We start from the raw sequence: 20030 nt of genomic DNA on the forward strand, positions 1-20030 counted from the left end.
TTTTTAGCGCTTGATGAATAAAGTTGTTGGGTGTTTAGAAGGCTGTTCTGTGTATTTGGATGACGTTGTTGTCTATTCTGATGGTTGGTCATCTCACATGGAACGGCTCGCTGCTTTGTTTGACCGTTTGCGGGACGCGCATTTGACAGTAAATCTGGCCAAATGTGACTTTGCTCGAGCGACTGTTACTTATCTTGGTCATCAAGTGGGCCAAGGTATTGTAGAGCTTTCTGCAGAAACATTTCCACTGTGGTTGCACCTCTGACAGACCTTCTGAAAGGCAACGTGAAATACATTTGGTCCTCTGTCTGTCAGCAGGCTTTTGAAGATGTGAAGATGATGCTGTGCAATTCTCCTGTCTTGTTGGCTCCTGATAAGAATAAACCTTTTCAGCTCCAGGTCGATGCCAGTCATGTTGGTGCAGGGGGAGTCCTTTTGCAACTGGATGACTTTTCAATTGAAAGACCTGTGAGTTTTTTTTCTAAGAAGTTTAACAAACACCAGTCTTCTTTACTTGGCGCAGGTCATCTTGTTGTTTTCTCCACTTCCGCACCATTGATTCGTTGATGTTAAATTGTCTCGCTGCTGCTCTATTCCCGTATTCTACTGTGTGACTGATCGCGTTGAGTTTAAACTCTGCGTTGTAAGCGTGTCTCTTAATAGGAGCCATTTTGGCGTCTTTACACATACACACAAATGGAAATGAAACGGCACGCTTCGCGCAGTCATATATCCCAGGATGCACCGCGCGCTTCTTCTTCTACGGGCGAAAATGAAATCTGGGCTGCTTACCGTAGTTGCTAGACCTGTTGTGGCTCAATATTTGTCCATATATAAGGCGCACCAGATTATAAGGCGCACTGTCGGCTTTTGAGGAAATTGACGGTTTTTAGGTGCGCCTTATAGTGCGGAAAATACGGTACTACCGTTCTCTCTGTAAACAATGATTTTAACCCTGTCTCGTGCAGATGTCTGGTGGTGGTGTGGTGATGACAGACTTTTTGATAGGTTACCCCGAAAGGTGACTGGTTTTTGTGCTCTAGTTTCTTTGTTATTACCTGTTTCTGTTTATCCTAGGGGCTGCACAGTGGCGCAGTTGGTAGAGCTGTTGCCTTGCAGCAAGAAGGTTCTGGGTTCGATTCCCGGCCCCTGTCTTTCTGCATGGAGTTTGCATGTTCTCCCTGTGCGTGCGTGGGTTTTCTCCGGGTACTCCGGTTTCCTCCCACAGTCCAAAAACATGACTGTCAGGTTAATTGGCCTCTCCAAATTGCCCCTAGGTGTGAGTGTGTGTGTGCATGGTTGTGTGTCCTGTGTGTCTCTGTGTTGCCCTGCGACAGACTGGCGACCTGTCCAGGGTGTACCCCGCCTCTCGCCCGAAACGTTGGCTGGAGATGGGCACCAGCACCCCTCCCGACCCCACTGAGGGAAAAAGGGTGCAAGAAAATGGATGGATGGATGGATGGATGTTTATCCTATGTCTGCAACAGATCTAACACATGTTCTGTCTCAGCAGTGGCATCATTTACAGAAACGAGAGCTGTCGTGAGAAAATAATGACCCTAGGTACATCAATGCCATCGGAGTCCCTCGTGGTGTACCTGACGAATATAAATTAGCCGACCAAATTGCAGAAAGGTTTAGAATCTACAATTTGTTGGTGGTGTACGGTAAACAAAAACATAGACAGGATCAATTTCATTCATTACAACGTGCAAAAACTAAGCAACTGGACACAGGCTGGGTTCGAGGCGGTTCATGAGCAGCTGGCCGCCACCTCACTGATGGCTTTCCAAAACCGCATAGCTCCTGAATCGTGGGTGGGGGGGTGTTATCTCTGGAGAAATATGCTGTACATACCTGCCAAGCAACACAGCAGCCGATGGGAGCCGTCTGCTGTGTTTCTTTTTTTGCCTCCATGCTGCCTTAGGATGCCATGTTTAAATAATTGCGAAAAATGGAGCCAAAAAGGAATGTTTATTTAAGTTACTAATTGATTTTATTTAAAGAAAAATGTATCTGGGATTATCTTTTAATGATCAAATGCTGAGTCATTTAAGCATGAGCTAAAAAAAGAGAGGATCATTTACAAAAACACGTATTGACATTGTGACATTTATGACCAAACAGAACAAACGCTGCCAGCAGAATCCAGCAGAACCAGTCCAACCAGACATGAAACTGTTGCTGAATCAAAGATAGAAAGATGATGTTAATTACTCCTAAGCCAATAAAAGACTTGCTAAGTCAAGCTTTCTAACTGATTCCTAAGCTTTCACACCTGCAGGCAGCATGTCAGATTAATGAAAAGAATCTAAAGATATCGACTCTTCATGATGATCATGAGGAGTCATTAAAGTTTTATTTATTATTATTATTATTAATATTATTTATTTTTTACTTCTCTTCTAGTTTCAAAAGTAAAAGTCCCCAAATCCTCTAATCTATTTGTTTGCTTTCTGTTAAAACCAGAGCAGAATTATAAAAACAAAAGTTAAAAGCACAAATAGTTCAGTGAATGGCCATGTGCTAGAAATRGACACGGTTAAACAAATAATGAAGACAGATGATGGTCTGAGTTTTCTTTCTATAGAATGAAGAAAACACAGAGAGTCAAGTCTGGACTTGAGTTTAACTTTCCTTTAAAACTCGTCCGTCTTTTCACGTTAGTTCATCTCTTTAGCTCAAGATYACTTTTAGTTTATTCTCTTGATTTTTATGTATTTATATTCTGATATCTTAGTTGCAGATATCTTATTCCTTCATTATGTTTTCACAGTGTGTAGTATTTGAGTTTCCTAAGCTTGTGTTTACTTCTGTGTCTGAAATCAAGCTCATCATTATAGATGTAACTCGTTTTTCTCTCCCCCTGTCAGATTATTCTGCTCTGCCGCCATCTTGTTGTCCCCACTTATAAAATAGGGGAAAACATTGAAAAAACTAGAACTTTTTCATCAATACTAAGGAATAATTTACTTTAAAAAGCTTGTATAATTTGGTGAAAAGTTACATGTGAGTTAGCTTTTTCCCATCCTGTGTGAACAAAAGTATTTGCAATAGAAACTATTGGTTGAGTCCTATTTTATGAGCTGTTTTCTACTTTGGGTTTAGAAAGAGGTAGAACCAGTTCAATTGGCAGTCAATTTATATCAATGCATTTTGACCAATAAGATATATCAGAATCTGGTAGCCTGTCTGTGCTACCAGAGTATTTATCTTGCTAGTTGTGAGGCAAATGATAAAGTGAGCGTTCATCCTGGAATGACGGTCATTATACTATGCATAACTTTAATCTGATTATTGGTTTGTAAATAGTAACATGTTAGAATACTTGTTACTGAAACGAGGGTCAGATTAGAGTAACGCATTACTGACGTGTTGATGGCACAATAGTTTCTGACATTTCTGCTCAAGCTATTTACTGATCTGTCAGGTTTCCGATATGCATCCCCCTCAATGACAGACTCGTTCCTACGCCCTTGAACTTCCCTTTCAATGGAACACTTGACTGTAATTCTCCTGGCATGAAGGAAGATGTTTAATAATTCTTCCATTTCCCATCAGCACTGGGTGTTGCAGTAAATAACATTCCTCGTTGCTTTTTGACATTGGACCTTTTGTTCTGTGATGAACATTGTTCGGTAAAACAGTGCTGGTTTTGGCTCCAGGCCAACAGGCTTTTCTGTTTGGAGTCTGCAGACTCTCCCTGGGTACTCTGGTTTCCTCCCACAGTAAGAAAACTAAATCAAAACATACATGTCAGATCAGGAGTGTGTTGGTGTGTGAACACACTCTGTGATGGATCGGTTCGCAGTAAACCTGCTCCCAACAACCTAGATGGATGAAATTATACAAAGTGAAAACTGATCATGATGGGTGTTTGTGTTTTCTGCTGTTTATTATTTTCATTACTGTCTTTACTTATTAGTTCAGTCCTTGTATTGAGTTTCTTGGTTATTTCCTGGTTTTTGAGCAACATGGAGCATCAAAATGCTGGACTTGTTCTCACATGTGAATCTGTTTCCTGAAAACCATCTGTGTTTATTAATGAGTGAAGAGCAGGAGGAGAGATTCAGAAAAGAGACAGAATTTTACACAATGAAGATGTAACGTTCAATTCACATGTAGTTACCCTTATCAGTGCTTATTATTCAATTTATAAAAATTCAGGTTTGTAACATTTAATTAGTACATCCTGTTAAATTGTTGTTTTACTAAAATCTTTTTTCAATGAGAAATATTAACGGAAATTAACTGAAGACGTCACAAAAATGTAATCAATTTAGTGAGAAGATCGGATTTCTCTAAATCAAATTAGAATAAAAACTTGACATGATTGAGAAAAATGGATGTCATTTCTGCATAATAGTCCCAATTCAGTTGAAAAATCATAGATAACTTCCAATTCATTAATTTTACTTTATCGTCTCCATCAGCTGTTCAGTTTTCCCTTCATTAGATTCACCTGGTTTCTGTCATTAATCTCACATTTTCTGTTGTTTCTTCTTGCTGGTTTCGTTCCTTGTGTCCTTGTTTTGTTCTCCTCCTGTCTTGACTAAATTTGTGTTTTCTTCTCATTAAATCTTTCATCTCTGATCTGCTCCCACAGCCTCACAAAGCAACAAAAAGTTGATCCAATAACTTATTTCTACCATGCAAAATAATAAAAAATATATCAATAAAGCAGGAAAGAGCACAAATACAGATAAATATGGATATTTACTTTAACTAGACAACTTACTTAATCAATTTAATTACAATAAAATAAGTGAGATTATATTTGAGCTTCTCACACAAATCCAATATAGGCTACTTTTGAGATTTTTTTATAACTGAATTGTGCAACTATTGAATATTTTCAAGGGGAAACCTATCAAATGATTAATTTGTTTTGTTCTGTAAAATCTGTGTTTATTTTTGTTCACAGTGGTAACTATAGCAACAAGAAATGTGTCGATTTTGCTTAAAGGCGTAAAAATGTCTCACGTCAGAGCGTCGGTTCAATTAAAGATCTTGTCATATTAAAGGGAATAATAGAAAAACCAAACATGTCAGAAAACTGAAACATGATTTATGTGTGCAGCAAAGCTCAATTTAAACTTTTTAAGCTATCAGCTTGTATTTGACGTTAATTAATCGTGTCTACAGTATTCCAGTATATCCCAAATGTTGTTGTTATGAGTCAGGTGTATCTGGATCTCTGAAGTATTTATAACATAAGAAAGTTTCCTACCGTCGCCCTTCCAGTCTGGATTAGCTCAGGGCGCCCCCTGGTGGATGCTCACAATAGAAAAGTAAGGACAAGATCAAACACCCAGAAAATGTTGAACAGCTGATGATTTTATTCACATTAAACAGATAATATTGAACTGAAGTCGATAATAACTGCATTAACTTCGAATGGTCTGAATTAATAAGTTCATTTTTCCTCCAAAGTGCCCAAAGGAAACATTTGTCTGTTACTAAAATGGGTAGAAGCATGAAAAATGGTTTTGATTAATCTGTTACATTGGAAAAGCAGGTTGGCAAAGATTTAATGGGACTYATAGGCAACACAATAGATAATTTTTCATTTTATTCTACTGACTTTATTCTGTTATACTTGAACTGGTGACTTGTAAAAAGTTCTTGTTAACCACAAAGAGACTGATGATGATTATGTTTAAATTTTATTATTTCAATATGTGTGTACACCATTACCTTAAGTTAAATCTTAAATTCTTCTTTTAAAGTGGAAAAGATGCGATGAATAATGAAATTCTTGTTTAAAATATAAATGTTTGAACAACGTTAACATGTTTTTGTTGTAGTCTTTTATAAAATGAAACACTAAACATTTTTTTGAGATAGAAGGAGGATATTTTGGTGAAACGCTGCTGTTTGGTGATGAATTGAAAATATGATGGAAGGTAATCCAGCTTCTCTGATAAAGAGGGAAGTTCTGCCCTCTAGTGGGTCGAATGGAAACTGCACGATAAACGTTAAAGCCCTTTGCATGTGACGTCACGCTCTTCAGAAATCTGCCTGCTCCGCCATGATGAACGTCCAAACAACCAATGTGACTGTGAAGCCAGTCAAAGTCACCTAATACTGATTTCACTTTAAAAAAAGGTCTTAGGATGCTGCGCTGTCGGCTACATAAACCAAACGTGTAATTTTATTGATTAACTTTATGAGGAAAGATACGGCGGCGAAGGATGGCAGCCGTCAATCATAAAAACTGGCAGCCTTCGGTGATATCGCGAATTTACAGCGAACACTTTTTACAAGAAGGAAAAGCTGTTTATGACATAGTGTTATAAATCATGTGGTGTGAACTCAGACAAAGTCGRCAGTTTGAYCAACAGGTCAGGAGGGAGGAGGTTTGGGTCGGTTTCTAAGTTTCTAAGCTAGTTTACAACCTTTACAAATACGCAGCCTATGAGTCCCTGTTGTGTTACGTTCACAGACAAATTAGCTTTTTGCTAACATAGAAACCATGAATAAATTGGCAAAAACAACTTGGGGAAACAATTTCAGTTTATCTGGTAAACTCTCCCGTCCCTCACTTCCCACCTCGAATGATTAATGCAAAGGGTCAATATTAAAACAKAATATTAATGATTCTGATACATTTGCCATTCAGATTTTTGTTTGAGCTGTTAAAATAAAGTGAAGTGAATCTGTTCAGCTGGAAAACTTCACTTTCAAACAAGGAAAGTACTGAGACATGGATCCTTTAGACCTTAAGTTGTGAGTTTAATAACATAACATGGTATCAGACTATATTTATAYACACAACACATTCTAATACAGTGGTGCACATTTACAAAGAAAGTCACAACAGTTAGCRTATAAACACTTTAGAATTGCTGGTCAAATTACAGCATATAAATCTGATTAAATAAAATGAAATTAAAGTGTTTCAGCAAAACTTCAGATGTATATAAAACTTAATTAACAAACAAAATCACCCACAGAATGCTTTATTTTGTTCATTAAAATGTTCAATCTTAGTGTTTAATAGAAAAACTAGACATTTTTAAATAAATACAATAAAATTTGGTTCCTTTCTGCAAAAATCCTGTAACTGCTTCACAAAAAATCAAATCAAGGGGAAAATAATTTCTAAGAATTAAAGACATGTTTCTATAAATCATTGTTTGTTTTGTCTGCAAAAAAGTTKCAGACAATAAACCCAGAGGACAAGTTAGTATAATTTAACAAACTAACTCGACAGCGCTGTTGTTAGTGAATCCTTTAGTTTGAAGTTTAAAATGATTTGTTTTTTAAACATTATCGTCTTCATGACCTGAGCCTGAAGGTTTGCTGTCTTAAAATCAGCCAGTTTAGCTTTTTGAGATTTCTCTTCTGATAAGTTCATAGTTGTTGTCTTTCTTAATGTTGAGACATTCATTCGCACACAAACATGGTTAAATATAATCAATGTTGCCTATTAAAGTACATTTTAATTTTAATGCTTAGATAGTTCATTGTGAGCATTAAATAAAAACATAAACAACAGATCTATCAGGACGGATTAGAGCAGAGGGGAGGTTAGTGATGGTTCTTCTAGAAACCTGATGAACCTTTTCAGTCTGAAGCTTTGATGTTCTCCAGATGTGCCTGGTTTTGTCTGGGTAATTCAGTTTCCTCCCACAGTCCAAGTTAAGCAGATTTGAGTTTCTAGATTAAGTGTACATATATGTTTGTGTTGATTTTTGTTTGATATGTTCTCTGATTATTATCTTTGTAAATTGACGATTTACATGTTGGGAGATCAGATCTGAACTATGACCTTGTTGTATTACATAAATGAATAGCTTATCTGTCCACCTTTTGAGTGCTGCTGAGTTCACTTTGTAAAACATTCTTCTCTAAAGGATCAGACCTCATTATTCAACCTGAATCAGGGAAACTAAAGAAGATTCATCCTCAAGTACCTGGGTTTGTTCAAACCCAAATGCAGCATAGAGTGGTTCAGTGAATGTCGCCTGAAATGTATGAAGATGGGTATTTTTTGGGATGGAAGCTCTTCTAAGGAGCAAGTAAAAGGACACAGTGCCTGCAGACCAGTCCAAATACACTCCCAGCATGTTGGAGTTGGTCTTTTCAAGTGGTTTTACTGCTGTTGGTGTGTTGTTGTGCCAGGCAGTGAAACTCTGAGGACTGCATGAAAGAGCCCAGGACTGATCGTTTCCACCAATGCAGCACTCGTCACTCTCCCCCTGCCTCCTGATTCCTCTGTATGTCAGTCCTATTCTGACTGTCCCTTTCCATCGGACCTCCCAGTAGCAGCGACCAGTCAGACCATCAGTGCACAGCACCTGCTTCCAGGTGTCAAACCTCTCTGGATGGTCAGCGTATGGCTGCTCCTCCTTCACAACCTTCACATGTTTGTTGTCTTGTGTCAGCATCAGATTTCTGTTTGCTGTGTTGGGATCCAGGGTCTGCTCTAGGAAGACTGACGAACGACAAAAGACTGGAGTCAATGCACATTTTTAATTTCATAAATCCATATTTGTGTCATTATTTTCATCTTGGCTTTATCTAGAAGAGTTTATATACCTTAATTACTTATTTAGGGGTTCAAAAATAAAGCTTTATAATCCTATTAATCTCTTTTTTTCCTCAGATGTCCTAGCCAATAACTTCAGGTTCTCTATGTGCTTCTACCATGGAGGGTCGAATTGCCAGACATTTTGACATCTTTCCTTAGCAGAGTCACTGAATACTTGACAAGATTTCTGCCCTGATCTACGCTGCATCAAGTCGTTCCAGAATCATACATCAATCCTCTGCACAGATTTTCAAAAACAAAGCCAGTATGACAAAATGAAAGGATCTTTGATGTGGAGCTCAGCTTGACAAACATATTTCTACATAAAATTAATTTCAAAAAACTTTTTACACAAGTTTAGCAAATTAGTGGCATCAAGTGGTGTCAAGAGACATCTGGTGGCCAACAATGGTAACTGCGCTCTTTAGTTTAAAACGGGTTAAGCAACATAAGCTAAGCAGCTCTAATTATGTGCTAACATTGACAACACATAGATTTAACATAATAAGAGCTGCATAGACAATTGTGTGTTTTGTCGCTGTAGATACGCCGCGTTTAGCTCAGGTTTGATATTATTGGTTGTTTGTTCTGTAGTATTTGAGGCTGTTTAGGGTTGGAGCTACATGCTAATGCTAATAACTTCTGGTGGAATGTTTGCTGGTTAATCTCTGTTAAACACAGAAGTTATGTGTGTTTAACACCTGATTGTTCAACAAAACATACAGATTTTATAACCCTTCATATGAAGTTTCTCTTAATGTCACTGAATCTAATCTGTTTGCATGTTTGAATTTTATTGGTATTAATTTGAATTGTAAATAAACTGAACTGAAATGGAAAGGAATATAGAAAGTAGGACACTATAAAGGTTTTACTTACACTTTTGGGGTGATGGATTCAGGCGTTGTTTTCCACAGTGATCCCGCCTGTATAAGAAAGAGGAAAATTAAAGATGTTGCAGATATACTGTGAATATGACGAGTTGAGCAGGTACACATAGTAATCTTTTTGTGCTGAAATTATTTATCTGGATGAAAATAATGAAAAGTACTTTAGAGTTTTCAGTTTCCAGTTTGGATCCTGCAGCCCAGTGATAAAAACATCCAGTCCTGACTCTCCTGGATGGTTGAAGCTCAGGTCAAGCTCTCTCAGATATGAAGGATTGGAGATCAGAGCTGAAGCCAGAGAGGCACATCCTTTCTCTGTGACCAGGCAGCCTGACAAGCTGTAAATATTCATCAAACCATACTGTTACATCAACAACTTAATTAGGATACATTTAAAAATCAATCTATAAAAACTGTACACTCAAAGAATTGGCCTTTACACAGGTTTTTCTTCAGGATGTCCATATGTGCTCTTGGCACCATGATACCTTTGATGATTGACTTTGTTGTCTTTTTTATCTGATCTGTCGCCGAATGTCCTGAACATTTGGGTGAAGTGGTCAACTGACCACTACTTGGAGGTGAATTGGCTCCAATGGTGGTGAAAGGTACCAGTCAGACCTGGCAAACCCAAACGTATTGTGAGGGTTTGCTGGCAGTAGCTGGCAGAGTTTCCTGTTGGATTAAGCGACAGCTCCAACCTCCGGCACAGCTTTGAACCCCTCCTGAGGAGGCAGGGACACTGAATCAGAATGGGAAGTTCTGTGCCTCCATTGTGAAGATGGCTGACTGGAGCTGTTTTTGTCCTGGCCGTGGTTCACTGGACCAGCTCTACACCCTCAGCAGGGTCCTGGAGTTTGCATGGGAGTTCGCCCAACCAGTATGTGTTTTGTGGACTTGGAGAATGTGTTCATCTGTGTTTCTTGGGGAGTCCTGTGGGAGTGTATTCTGGGAGTATGAAGTATCAGGCTCTTTGATAGGGGCTGGTAGGCTGCTATGTGAGTGATGCCAGAGCTAAGTCTGCATTGCTGGCAGTAAGTCAGGCTCATTTACACTGAGTTGGACTCTGCCAAGGTTGCCTTCATGAACAGAATTTCTTGGCACAGCCAAGGAGTTTAGGGAATTTGTTTTGGTGGCCTCAGGACTACATCTTTGTATTATGCAGATTATGTAGTCGTATTGGCTTAAGGGGTGTTGTAAATGATTATTTTAGTAAGTGAGTCATCTATTGATTATTCTCACAATTAATCAAATAATCAAATTAAAAAATTGGTAAAGTACAATATTTTCCGGTTTGTAAAACTCTGCTAAACAATGAACTACAACATCCTGCTGTGTTCCATCTATATCTCCATGAGTCTCCGCTGCACCTGTATGCATACACCCACCTTCTTTGGGTCGAGTCCCTTTTTTGGGACGAGGAACAGCTCCTGTCCCAAGTGGAGGAGTTTAAGTGTCTTTAGATATTGTTCACAAATGAGGGAGAAAATGGAATGGGAGATTGATAAGGGAACCAGCATTTGCAGAAATGCACACTTGGAATCTTGGTCATCTGGGAGGGGTTCAGACCAGAGTCACTGCTTTTACACATTGAGAGGAGCCAGATGAAGTTGAGATGCTCAGGCATCTTGTTTGGATGCCTCTGGTTTGGATGCCTACCTGCTGAGGGGTTATGGTCATGTCCCACATAGAGGAGACCCAGTGGAAGACCCAGGACATACTGAAGGGACTATGTTTCTCGCCTGACATGGGAATGCATTGGGATTCCCCCAAAAGAGCTGGTCCAAGTGGCTGCAAGAGGGAAGTCTGTGCCCTTTGCTTAGGCTGCTTCACCCATGACCCAACCATGGATAAGCAGAAGATGATGAACGGATGAATGGATGGGTGGGCTGACGGATGAATGGATGCATAGGGGAACAGGCCTTTCTTCATCTTATGAAATGACCAGCTCTCAGTTGTTTCAGTGGTATTACATTTTCTTATTGAAAGTACAAAAAATGGAACAATAATATTTATTTTTCTTAGCTGGTATATTTTCTCAATCTTCCAAATACTGACCTGAGAACCTCCAGTTTACACTTTGGACTCCTGAGTCCATAAGAAAGCAAATCTACTCCTTCATCATGCAGATCATTGTCACTCAGGTCCAACTCTCTGAGGCAAGAGTTCTCAGCGGTTAACACTGGCACCAGAAGTATACTGCTCCTCTGTGACAGGTTACAGCTACACAGCCTGAAAGATAAGTTCCAGATAATGATTTATTTTCTTTTTCTCCCTTAAATAAATAGCAGCATTTCTTGAACTTTATGTGATACATACAGAGACTTCTTTGATACTTTCACCACTGGTGCTAGCCACAGAAGGGCCTCCTTTGATTTACAGAACTTCTTGAAGTCAAAAACATCAAACACTTTTTGTGAAGACAACAAGACAAAGGTCAGTGCTGACCACTGAGAAGAGGTGAGCTCTTTTTCAAGGACTTCTCCACTCACGTAGAGCCGTATCTCCTCCTCTAGAGAGTGGTCATTCAGTTCATTCAGCCAGTRAAACATYCGGATGCTTTTCTCAGCATCAGGACAATCCCTGATATTTTTCTTGATGTGTTGGACAAGCATTTTTTGAACCTGCGRAACATTTTTGGTCTTTTTCAACAAGCCTTGTARGAGGTCTTGGTTAGTTTTCAGTGAAAGCCCCAAGAGAAAGCGGGYAAACATGTCCAAGTATCCATCTGGACTCTCCAAAGCCTTGTCCACTGCACTCTGRTAAAACTGTTTAAATTTAGATTCGGGTTGCAAAGCACTGCGACTTCTTCTCACCAGATTGTCACCAGCCTTCATGAACACTAAGAAGACATGAAGTGCAGCCAGAAACTCTTGAATGCTCCGATGGACAAAACAAAAGAGCCTTTTGTGSTTCAGTAGGCTCTCTTCCTTAAAGGTCTCTGTAAACACTCCTGGGTAAGTCGATGCAGTGTTTATGTCAATGCCACACTCTTTTAGGTCCTCTTCATAAAAGAGCAGATTTCTTTTCTCCAGCTGCTCAAAGGCCAGCTTTCCCATTGCAAGAATGATTTTCTCAGTTTSTGAATTCCAGATTTCATCAGTCAAAACTTTTTTCTGATACTTGGCATTGTCCTGTTTGACCTGTACAGCCAAGAAGTGGATATACAACTCAGTCAGGGTTTTGGGCAGCTCTGTTTTGTCTTTATCTTTCAAGACCTGATCCAGAACTGTAGCTGTGATCCAACAGAAAACTGGGATGTGACACATTGTGTGGAGGYTTCTTGATGTCCCAATATGAGAGATGATTTTACTGGCCTCTTCCTTGTGTTGGAATCTCTTCCTGAAGTATTCTTCCTTCCTCTGGTCTGTGAAACCTTTGATTTCTGTCTCACTGTCAACATACTGAAYAGGGATCTGATGGACTGCTGCGGGTCGTGTGGTTATCCAGAGACGRGCYGARGGAAGTAAYTTCCCTCTGATGAGGTTTACGAGYATCGTGTGAAGTGAGGAAGGTTCTGTAACATCTGTCAGAATCGGAGTGTCTCCGAAATCCAGAGGAGGTTGAAGTTCATCCAGACCATCAAAAATAAACAAAATCTGGAACTCTTCAAAGYTGCAGATTCCTGCTTTTCTTATCTCAGGAAAGAACTGATGGATCAGTTTCACTAAGGTGATGCTTGGAGATTTCAGCAAGTTGAGCTCTCGGAAGGTGAATGGGAAGATAAACTGTATATTGGGGTTGGCTTTACCTTCAGCCCAGTCCAAGGTGTATTTCTGTGTCAAGAGTGTTTTCCCAATGCCASCAGCACCTTTGRTCACCATCGTTCTGATTTGCTCATCTCTTCCAGGTTTAAAAATATCCTCACRGCTSATGGTTGCTTCTGGATCACCTGGTTTCAAGGATGCTGCTTCAGTTTGTTGGACCTCATGTTCATTGTTGACMTTTCCTTTCTCTTGCTCTGTGACATTAAGCTCAGTGTAGATCTGATTCATAGACGTCAGTTTTCCTCTCCATGAATTACCCTCAAACAGGTACTGACACCTTTTGGCCAGGCTGGACTTTAATTTCACYTGGCAAATAGCAGCTTGAGTTTCTGAAACAACAGACAACATAAGAGCTTGTTGTGAATATTAGGTAAATACATRAAACAAAATCTATATTTTCTAAGTTCAGGATGTTTTWATTGATCCAGATAAAAAAGTCAATGTCATGATGCATTAATAACAAAAGAATGTGATAATTTCTCACTATTTTGTAAAGAATCAGCCAGCTGCTCCTCATTTCTTCTCTTCAGGAAGTTCAGTGTGATTTTCAGGAATGCATCTCTGTTGTCTCTCCTTTGCTCTTCATCTCCAGCTGTTTTATCATCCACATTAAGACACCCTGAGCCCTCAGGGCTCAACATGTTCTTCATCTTCTGCAGTTCAGTTCTTACAAAACTGAAAATGTCCTCCTCAACCACCTGGAAAAACACAAAAATCCTATGACATCTTTTTTCAATAAGAATTGGCACCCTGGGCACCACCTTGGAAATGAACCAAGCATGAAACCATAACAGATACGGGCGTCTATGTGTTATGGAAAATGTAGTAAAACATCTTCAGCAAACACCCAGGGCAGGCCTGGTCTATTTAAACATCGCTGCTTTTCATATTTGGTGCTTTTCTTTCTCCATAGCAGGYRGCCTRGGTGTTATTTTTCCTCTTAGTTTTCTAATGTTTATTTTCTGAAGCCATATTATACTCCTGTTGTTGTTACATTCATACAGAATACATCTGTTAAATAAATAACATTATAAGATGTTAAAAACAGTGTGTGTTGGCTGGTCTGGCTTTCTGCTTGGCTGTGATACCATCCTGGACAGAGGCTAAGATGATGCTGCCAACAACTAAACATTCTCCATTTCTGCCCATTATATTTTTACTTTTCATTAAGATAAAAAACAGTGTTGTATAGTAACGAAGTAAAAACACTTCACTACTTTACTTAAGTATATTTTGGAGTACTTCATACTTTCCTCGAGTATGAAAATTTTTGATAACTTTTACTTCACTATATTTCCAAACTTAATTGAATACTTTTACTCCAATACATTTTCAATGTGTGGTTTAGTTACTCGTTACAAAAAAGCGARAGAGAGAAACACTAGTGTTTTGACTCCACCTACTGATTGACTGCAACAAAGTCGGACACAAATGAACCCCATACAACATGAACCACATATTCATATGGGGTTCATGTCAGAAGCTGGTTCAGTTGTAAAGCAGGTTAAGTTAACCTTGTGGTAAAGGTAAAGCACCTAATTTTCTTAACTAAATRATGCCTGCAGGTGTATCTATTAGCAGGTTTAATTTTGCCTGCACTTGGTKGTGTACATTATTTTAAGTGTATTTGACAAGTTCACCAAAATATAAAAAATGTCATTCARACTGCATTTGCCTTGTTTTACTTTTTACYTATACTTTTCATTACATTACTTGAGTACATCCATTTTTACAGTAATTTCCATACTTAAGTACAAGACGTTTCAGATACTTTAAGACTTTAACTCAAGTAACATTTCAGTCAGTGACTTGGACTTTTACCAAAGTCATATTTTGGAGAGGTACCTATACTTTTACTTGACTCTGAGATTTTAGTACTTTATACAACACTGATAAAAAGAACTCCTACATCGGTTCTTCTGGGGTTTTTGTGTGGATCTTCTCTGTCTTCTCAAAGAACCAATCGGTCGTGGCAAAAGGCCATTGTACTGAACCAGGTTCTGGTTCTTCCTATTAAAGGGGAGTTTTTCTTCTCCAGTGTCGCTACATGGATGCTCAGAATGAACGATCGGTGAGAAGTGAATGACACAACTCAAGCAAGTGTCTGCTGTTGCCAAATGCTCGTCCAGGAGCAGTGGATGCTGCAAGTCAGTGACTCGAAGCAATCTCCTGGGTCTCCTTAGAAAACCTTTTAAACTAATTTCAATAATGAAACAAACTTGATTCACTGTTTGATAACTAGGATTAATTGTAATGTATGATTTTACTGAAATAAAGTGCCTTGAGGCAACGTTTGTTGTGAATTGGTGCCACATAATAAACTGAATTGAATTTAATTTAACTTGATGGGGTTTGTTTGTTACACCATACAAAATTAACACATTTACGTTGCATCCACACCAATTGCAAATGATTTGATGATTCTCCAGTGCTATGCAGGTAAATTATTTATTTTGATTCAACTATAGTTACATTAAGTTAAAAAAAAACACTTAACTGACAATAGGAATCGTCTGTCTTCTCTTTTTTCAGACCTCTTGATCAGGACTGTGACACTGTGAGCATTTTATATATTTTTCTTTTTTAAGTAATTTTTGCTCCTGGTGGTTTTTATCTACTGGAGGCTTTACAGGAATAAGGGCAGAGACAGAAGGACAGGATATGCAGTAAATGGCCAGGGGGCTGGAAACTGAACCCAGGACTGCATATGATGCACCTGCTTTACTGCTAAACCACCTGGTACCTGGCTTTGGATGAAGTGAACATGTGTGAGAAACTTTTAACTCAGTCAATTGAAATGTTTAATTTCATGAGCAAAAACTGATTGAACTCTGTTTCCTACTTTTCAACTGTTTTCTTTGGTTATTGACTGATTATGACCAACAGCTCATTCTGAGTGAAGCACCTGCCTTTTCTACACTGTCGTTGTTGTTGCTGCATTGACTGAAACTAAAATTAGCTCATCATCAAGCTGCGTCTGCCGGTAAACGGCAACAATGTGAACAAACAGGTTTTAGGTCTTTAAAAGCTGGGGACTTTCCTGAAGGTAAATCTGACGTGAACCAACTCTTTAGGGTTTTTTCCTTTAATTGAAATATAAAAAAGTTATACCATTTGAGAAAGTTTATTTTGCTCCATTCAGAGTTTGTCCTGAACTCAACTGAAACTAAGCTGAAAAGAAAACCAAAGACAAAATGTGTGTAAGATCTGAAGAAATAAAGCTGCATTTATACCTTGAAAACAGAATCCAGATGCTCTTTATGGTCTCTAGAAGTTTCTGATCTCTGGTTAGAGAAAGTCGATATTCGAGCCAACCTAAGAGAGGAAGAAAAGAAATGAAGAAAGGCCACAGCAGATTACAGTCTAACTTTAGTCCACTGCAGTCAGACTCACTGTGACACAGTTTGGTGTTACCAAGGTAATTATCTGTTTGTTTTTCAGCTAAAATCAGTTTCCATGCAGTAAAATGATATGAAAATATTTGCTGTTGAATAAAATACTTTTTTTGCTCATTTTCATTATTTTTTTTTAAAAACAGATGTAAGAACAACATTAGTTTGACTAATTTTGCTTTGGTAAGATTGTAATCAGATTTATTATAAAGCCTAATTTATTATTCACCTGCTTCAAAAATGTCCTGTATTTCTCTGAGGTGCCTGCTAGAGTCCACTGCAGTGCAGGCCGTCTTCAGCTCAAGTAAAATGTGATTTTATATTCAACAATGAGGAAATTTACAGTTTTAAAGATCTTGATTCTTAAAACAAGCTGAGCAGAGAGAGGGCCTCTATGAAGCAGAACTACTAAGTATATCTAAAAAAGCTTAAACTTTTGTATCTTCTCATTGTTTTGGTTCATCTATGAATAGATTTTATAAATGGCTACCAGTTTGGTTTTCATCCGGTTTACTGTATTTTAATTTCTTCTCAGAAACTATTCTGACATTTCTTTTTGTGTTAGCTGCAAGAGCAGCCATGACATTTCACATGTGTTGCCATGGCATCCTTCTTATGTTGTACTTTTAGCACTTTTTAAACACAACATAAATTAGTTAAGTTTTTGTTTATGTAATGAATTTGTGTTATAAACCCAATTTGAAAGGCTTTAATATTTGTGATAAAGTCTTACATTTCAAGAAGCGAGTTTCCTCGTGTCTTGGGTTCAGTTGGTTCATCTTTAGATTCCTCAGGACTCTCAGCAGAAATGGACACCAAACATGGTTGATGTGGTTCTGGTGGCTCCTGATCCGTTTGGCTTCAAAACAATATTAAGATTTATTAGTTTTATTTAAAAGTTAAAGGTAGTTCACATCTATGTCATGCATAAATTTGAAATTTATTATTTTAACTGCTGGTCAAAGTCCATAGTTATTACTGGACTTTGGTAAATCTGGTTTCTGCAAAGTCATTTGGCGTCAACATAACATAAAATTTAAATATTCACAAATATTTTCAATTAATACTTGTTGCACAAATAAAATGTAAAAAGATTTATTACAACTTAAGAATCCCCTTATAAAGCGCTGTCTCACTTTTTATTTCCAGTGGGTTCTCTTTCCTTGAATTGAATTGGTTCATCTTTAGACCAGTTACTTTCCATGGACAGATGTTTTTCCTGGGAAGATCCTGGTCCGTCCTGCTTCATTTGACTTCAAGACAGAGAGTACATCAAAATTGGCTATTACAATTTTTTTGTTTGAAATTCAAATGTGTTTTGAATTCAAATATATTTAATCAATTATTTCTGTGTTTGGCTCAGTAAAGTCTTAAATTTGATTATCAGATAAGAGGTGATCAAGTGATTCTCGTCTCTTCTGAGCCTTTTGTATTCCATACAGGTTGACATAAATAAATCTGTTCTCTGGAAACCCATTTGGCATCAGCACAACCTGAATAACCACAAACCATTTAAATTAAAACTCATTCTTCAAATAAAATGTCAAATGATTGACTGCCACTTAAGACATTTCTTTTCAGAGTCCTCCTTCCTTGAATTCAATTAGCTCAACTTTAGACCAGTAAATTTTTGTTTTAATGTAAAAATTGTTTAAATCAATATTCTTCTGAGTATATTAAGAGATGATCAGGTGATTCTGGTCTCTGCTGGTCCATTTGGCTTCGACATAACATAAAACTGGTCACGTGAAAGTTTTACTTTTGAGTTTAATCTTTTTGACTAACAAGTACAGTTTCTACTAGCTGAGTAAAATCTTATAATAACAGTGAATAAATCTTGCATTTTACTTTCAGACGAGACGTTGCTGAAATTAAATGGGTCAATTTTAGATCTTTCAGTCGCCATGGACACACAGCTTAAATCAGCTGACTCTGGTCTTTCCTGTTCCATTTGGCTTCAGAACAAAATGAACAGATAACATTTAAGTTAGAGCAAAACTATGAGCTGAACGCTGTCGGAAAAAACAAAATTAATTTTCTTACCTGTTATCTGTAGCCTGCTTGTCCATTTGTGCAGACAAAGTAGCTTTAGGAGAAGAATTGTTTTCCTCCGTTTCCTCATTTGAAAGCATTTTACACCTTTGGAAATATCAGATGGAAGGATTTAAAAATAAAAATAAGTAAATTACAATTAAATACACATAGTTTAAGCGGTTAAGGACTCCTACCTGTAGATTTAATCCACGTCAGAACGATAAACCAGTGTAAAACACGGCATCTCTTCCCAGAAGACTGAGTCAGTCAGATTTGTTGTCACTCTGGTTAAACAAGTCGGTCACATGTTTGTGTCTCTTGAAAAGAAATGTCAATGTAATTTGAAAACAGCCAATTACTGGACTGGGACATAACCAGTTACCAGTTAATGATAGGTTTGAGCACTGGTTCTTCCTGGTTCCTTTTTGAACTTGCTAACCAAATTCTTCTCCATCTGATGGTGACAATTTGGGTCAAAGTTGACCCAACTGAGTGTGTTAACAGTGCAATGAATCAAAACACTCATTATAGCTGGTTTTGAAATAGATAAATCAAGCTAACATTAAACCAACCTTGATCTTATAAAAATTTTTTTACTTTGCCTAAAAACATCGTGACAGGAAACATTCATTCAGACACAAAGACGAGTCATCAAATATCAAGTTGAAGCTTCTAATTAACATTTATTCAACTATCAGTGGGGACGTATACAGACATATTTAATAAATTAGAATATCATTGAAAAGTGTATTTGTTTCAGTAACTTACTAACAGAAACACATTATGTAGGATAATAAAAACTAATGTTTTTAATCCTTTATTTCTACTAACTATGATGATTTTCTGCTTATGGGTGATGGAAACACAACATTTAAGATGAGAACATTACATCAGACCAATAACAAAACGGTATATGAGATGTAAAGAAAATTAATTACATAAATATATAACCTTTATATAAATCAGGGCTTACACGTAAGCTATGTTGTGTAAAATCATTCTGCCACCATGAACAAATGATGGTTCAAATAAATCATCAAAAGTACAAACTTAAGGTGATATTTATTCCCATGATGAGTGCATTTAAACTTCTACCAGAACTTTTTCCAGATCACAATGAAAGTGAAGAATTCATGTAAATTTTGATCTTGAAGAGAGTTATTTAATATTAACCTGATGATTTTGTCTTTATGTCTGTTGCCATTTTACTTCATGGTGTTACATTCACTGCTACTTGATTTTTGTCTAAAAATTGGTGGCTAAATGCTACTTAATAGGGATCACATTTAAATTCTTACGTTAATTAATTATTAGATAATGAATGCACCAATCTACTTTGTTTCAATAAGTTTCAGTATTATGTCCCCATGATCATTATCTAGGGTCTGACTATTCACACATCATATATTTGCAT

At 37.6% G+C, this 20030-nt stretch overlaps 1 protein-coding gene and 1 long non-coding RNA gene across 2 annotated transcripts; both read right to left on the reverse strand.

Moving 5' to 3' along the window:
- Positions 1-6719: 6719 nt before the first annotated feature.
- On the reverse strand, positions 6720-17832 carry LOC103462948 (protein NLRC3-like). The gene is made up of 9 exons (XM_017303846.1): positions 17719-17832; positions 17316-17441; positions 16424-16505; positions 13675-13888; positions 11743-13519; positions 11482-11655; positions 9588-9761; positions 9416-9462; positions 6720-8440 (listed from the first exon to the last, which is right to left on the reverse strand). The coding sequence occupies exons 1-9, from the start codon at positions 17829-17831 to the stop codon at positions 7872-7874; spliced, it is 3276 nt and encodes a 1091-aa protein (XP_017159335.1). The 5' UTR covers position 17832; the 3' UTR covers positions 6720-7871.
- Positions 17833-18425: 593 nt separating this feature from the next.
- Positions 18426-18870, reverse strand: LOC103462947 (uncharacterized). The gene is made up of 3 exons (XR_533424.1): positions 18811-18870; positions 18626-18721; positions 18426-18537 (listed from the first exon to the last, which is right to left on the reverse strand). It is a non-coding gene; the product is annotated as an uncharacterized LOC103462947 (long non-coding RNA).
- Between the last annotated feature and the right edge of the window lie 1160 nt (positions 18871-20030).

The sequence above is a fragment of the Poecilia reticulata genome, linkage group LG3, assembly GCF_000633615.1.
Source record: "Poecilia reticulata strain Guanapo linkage group LG3, Guppy_female_1.0+MT, whole genome shotgun sequence".
Lineage (NCBI taxonomy): Eukaryota > Metazoa > Chordata > Actinopteri > Cyprinodontiformes > Poeciliidae > Poecilia > Poecilia reticulata.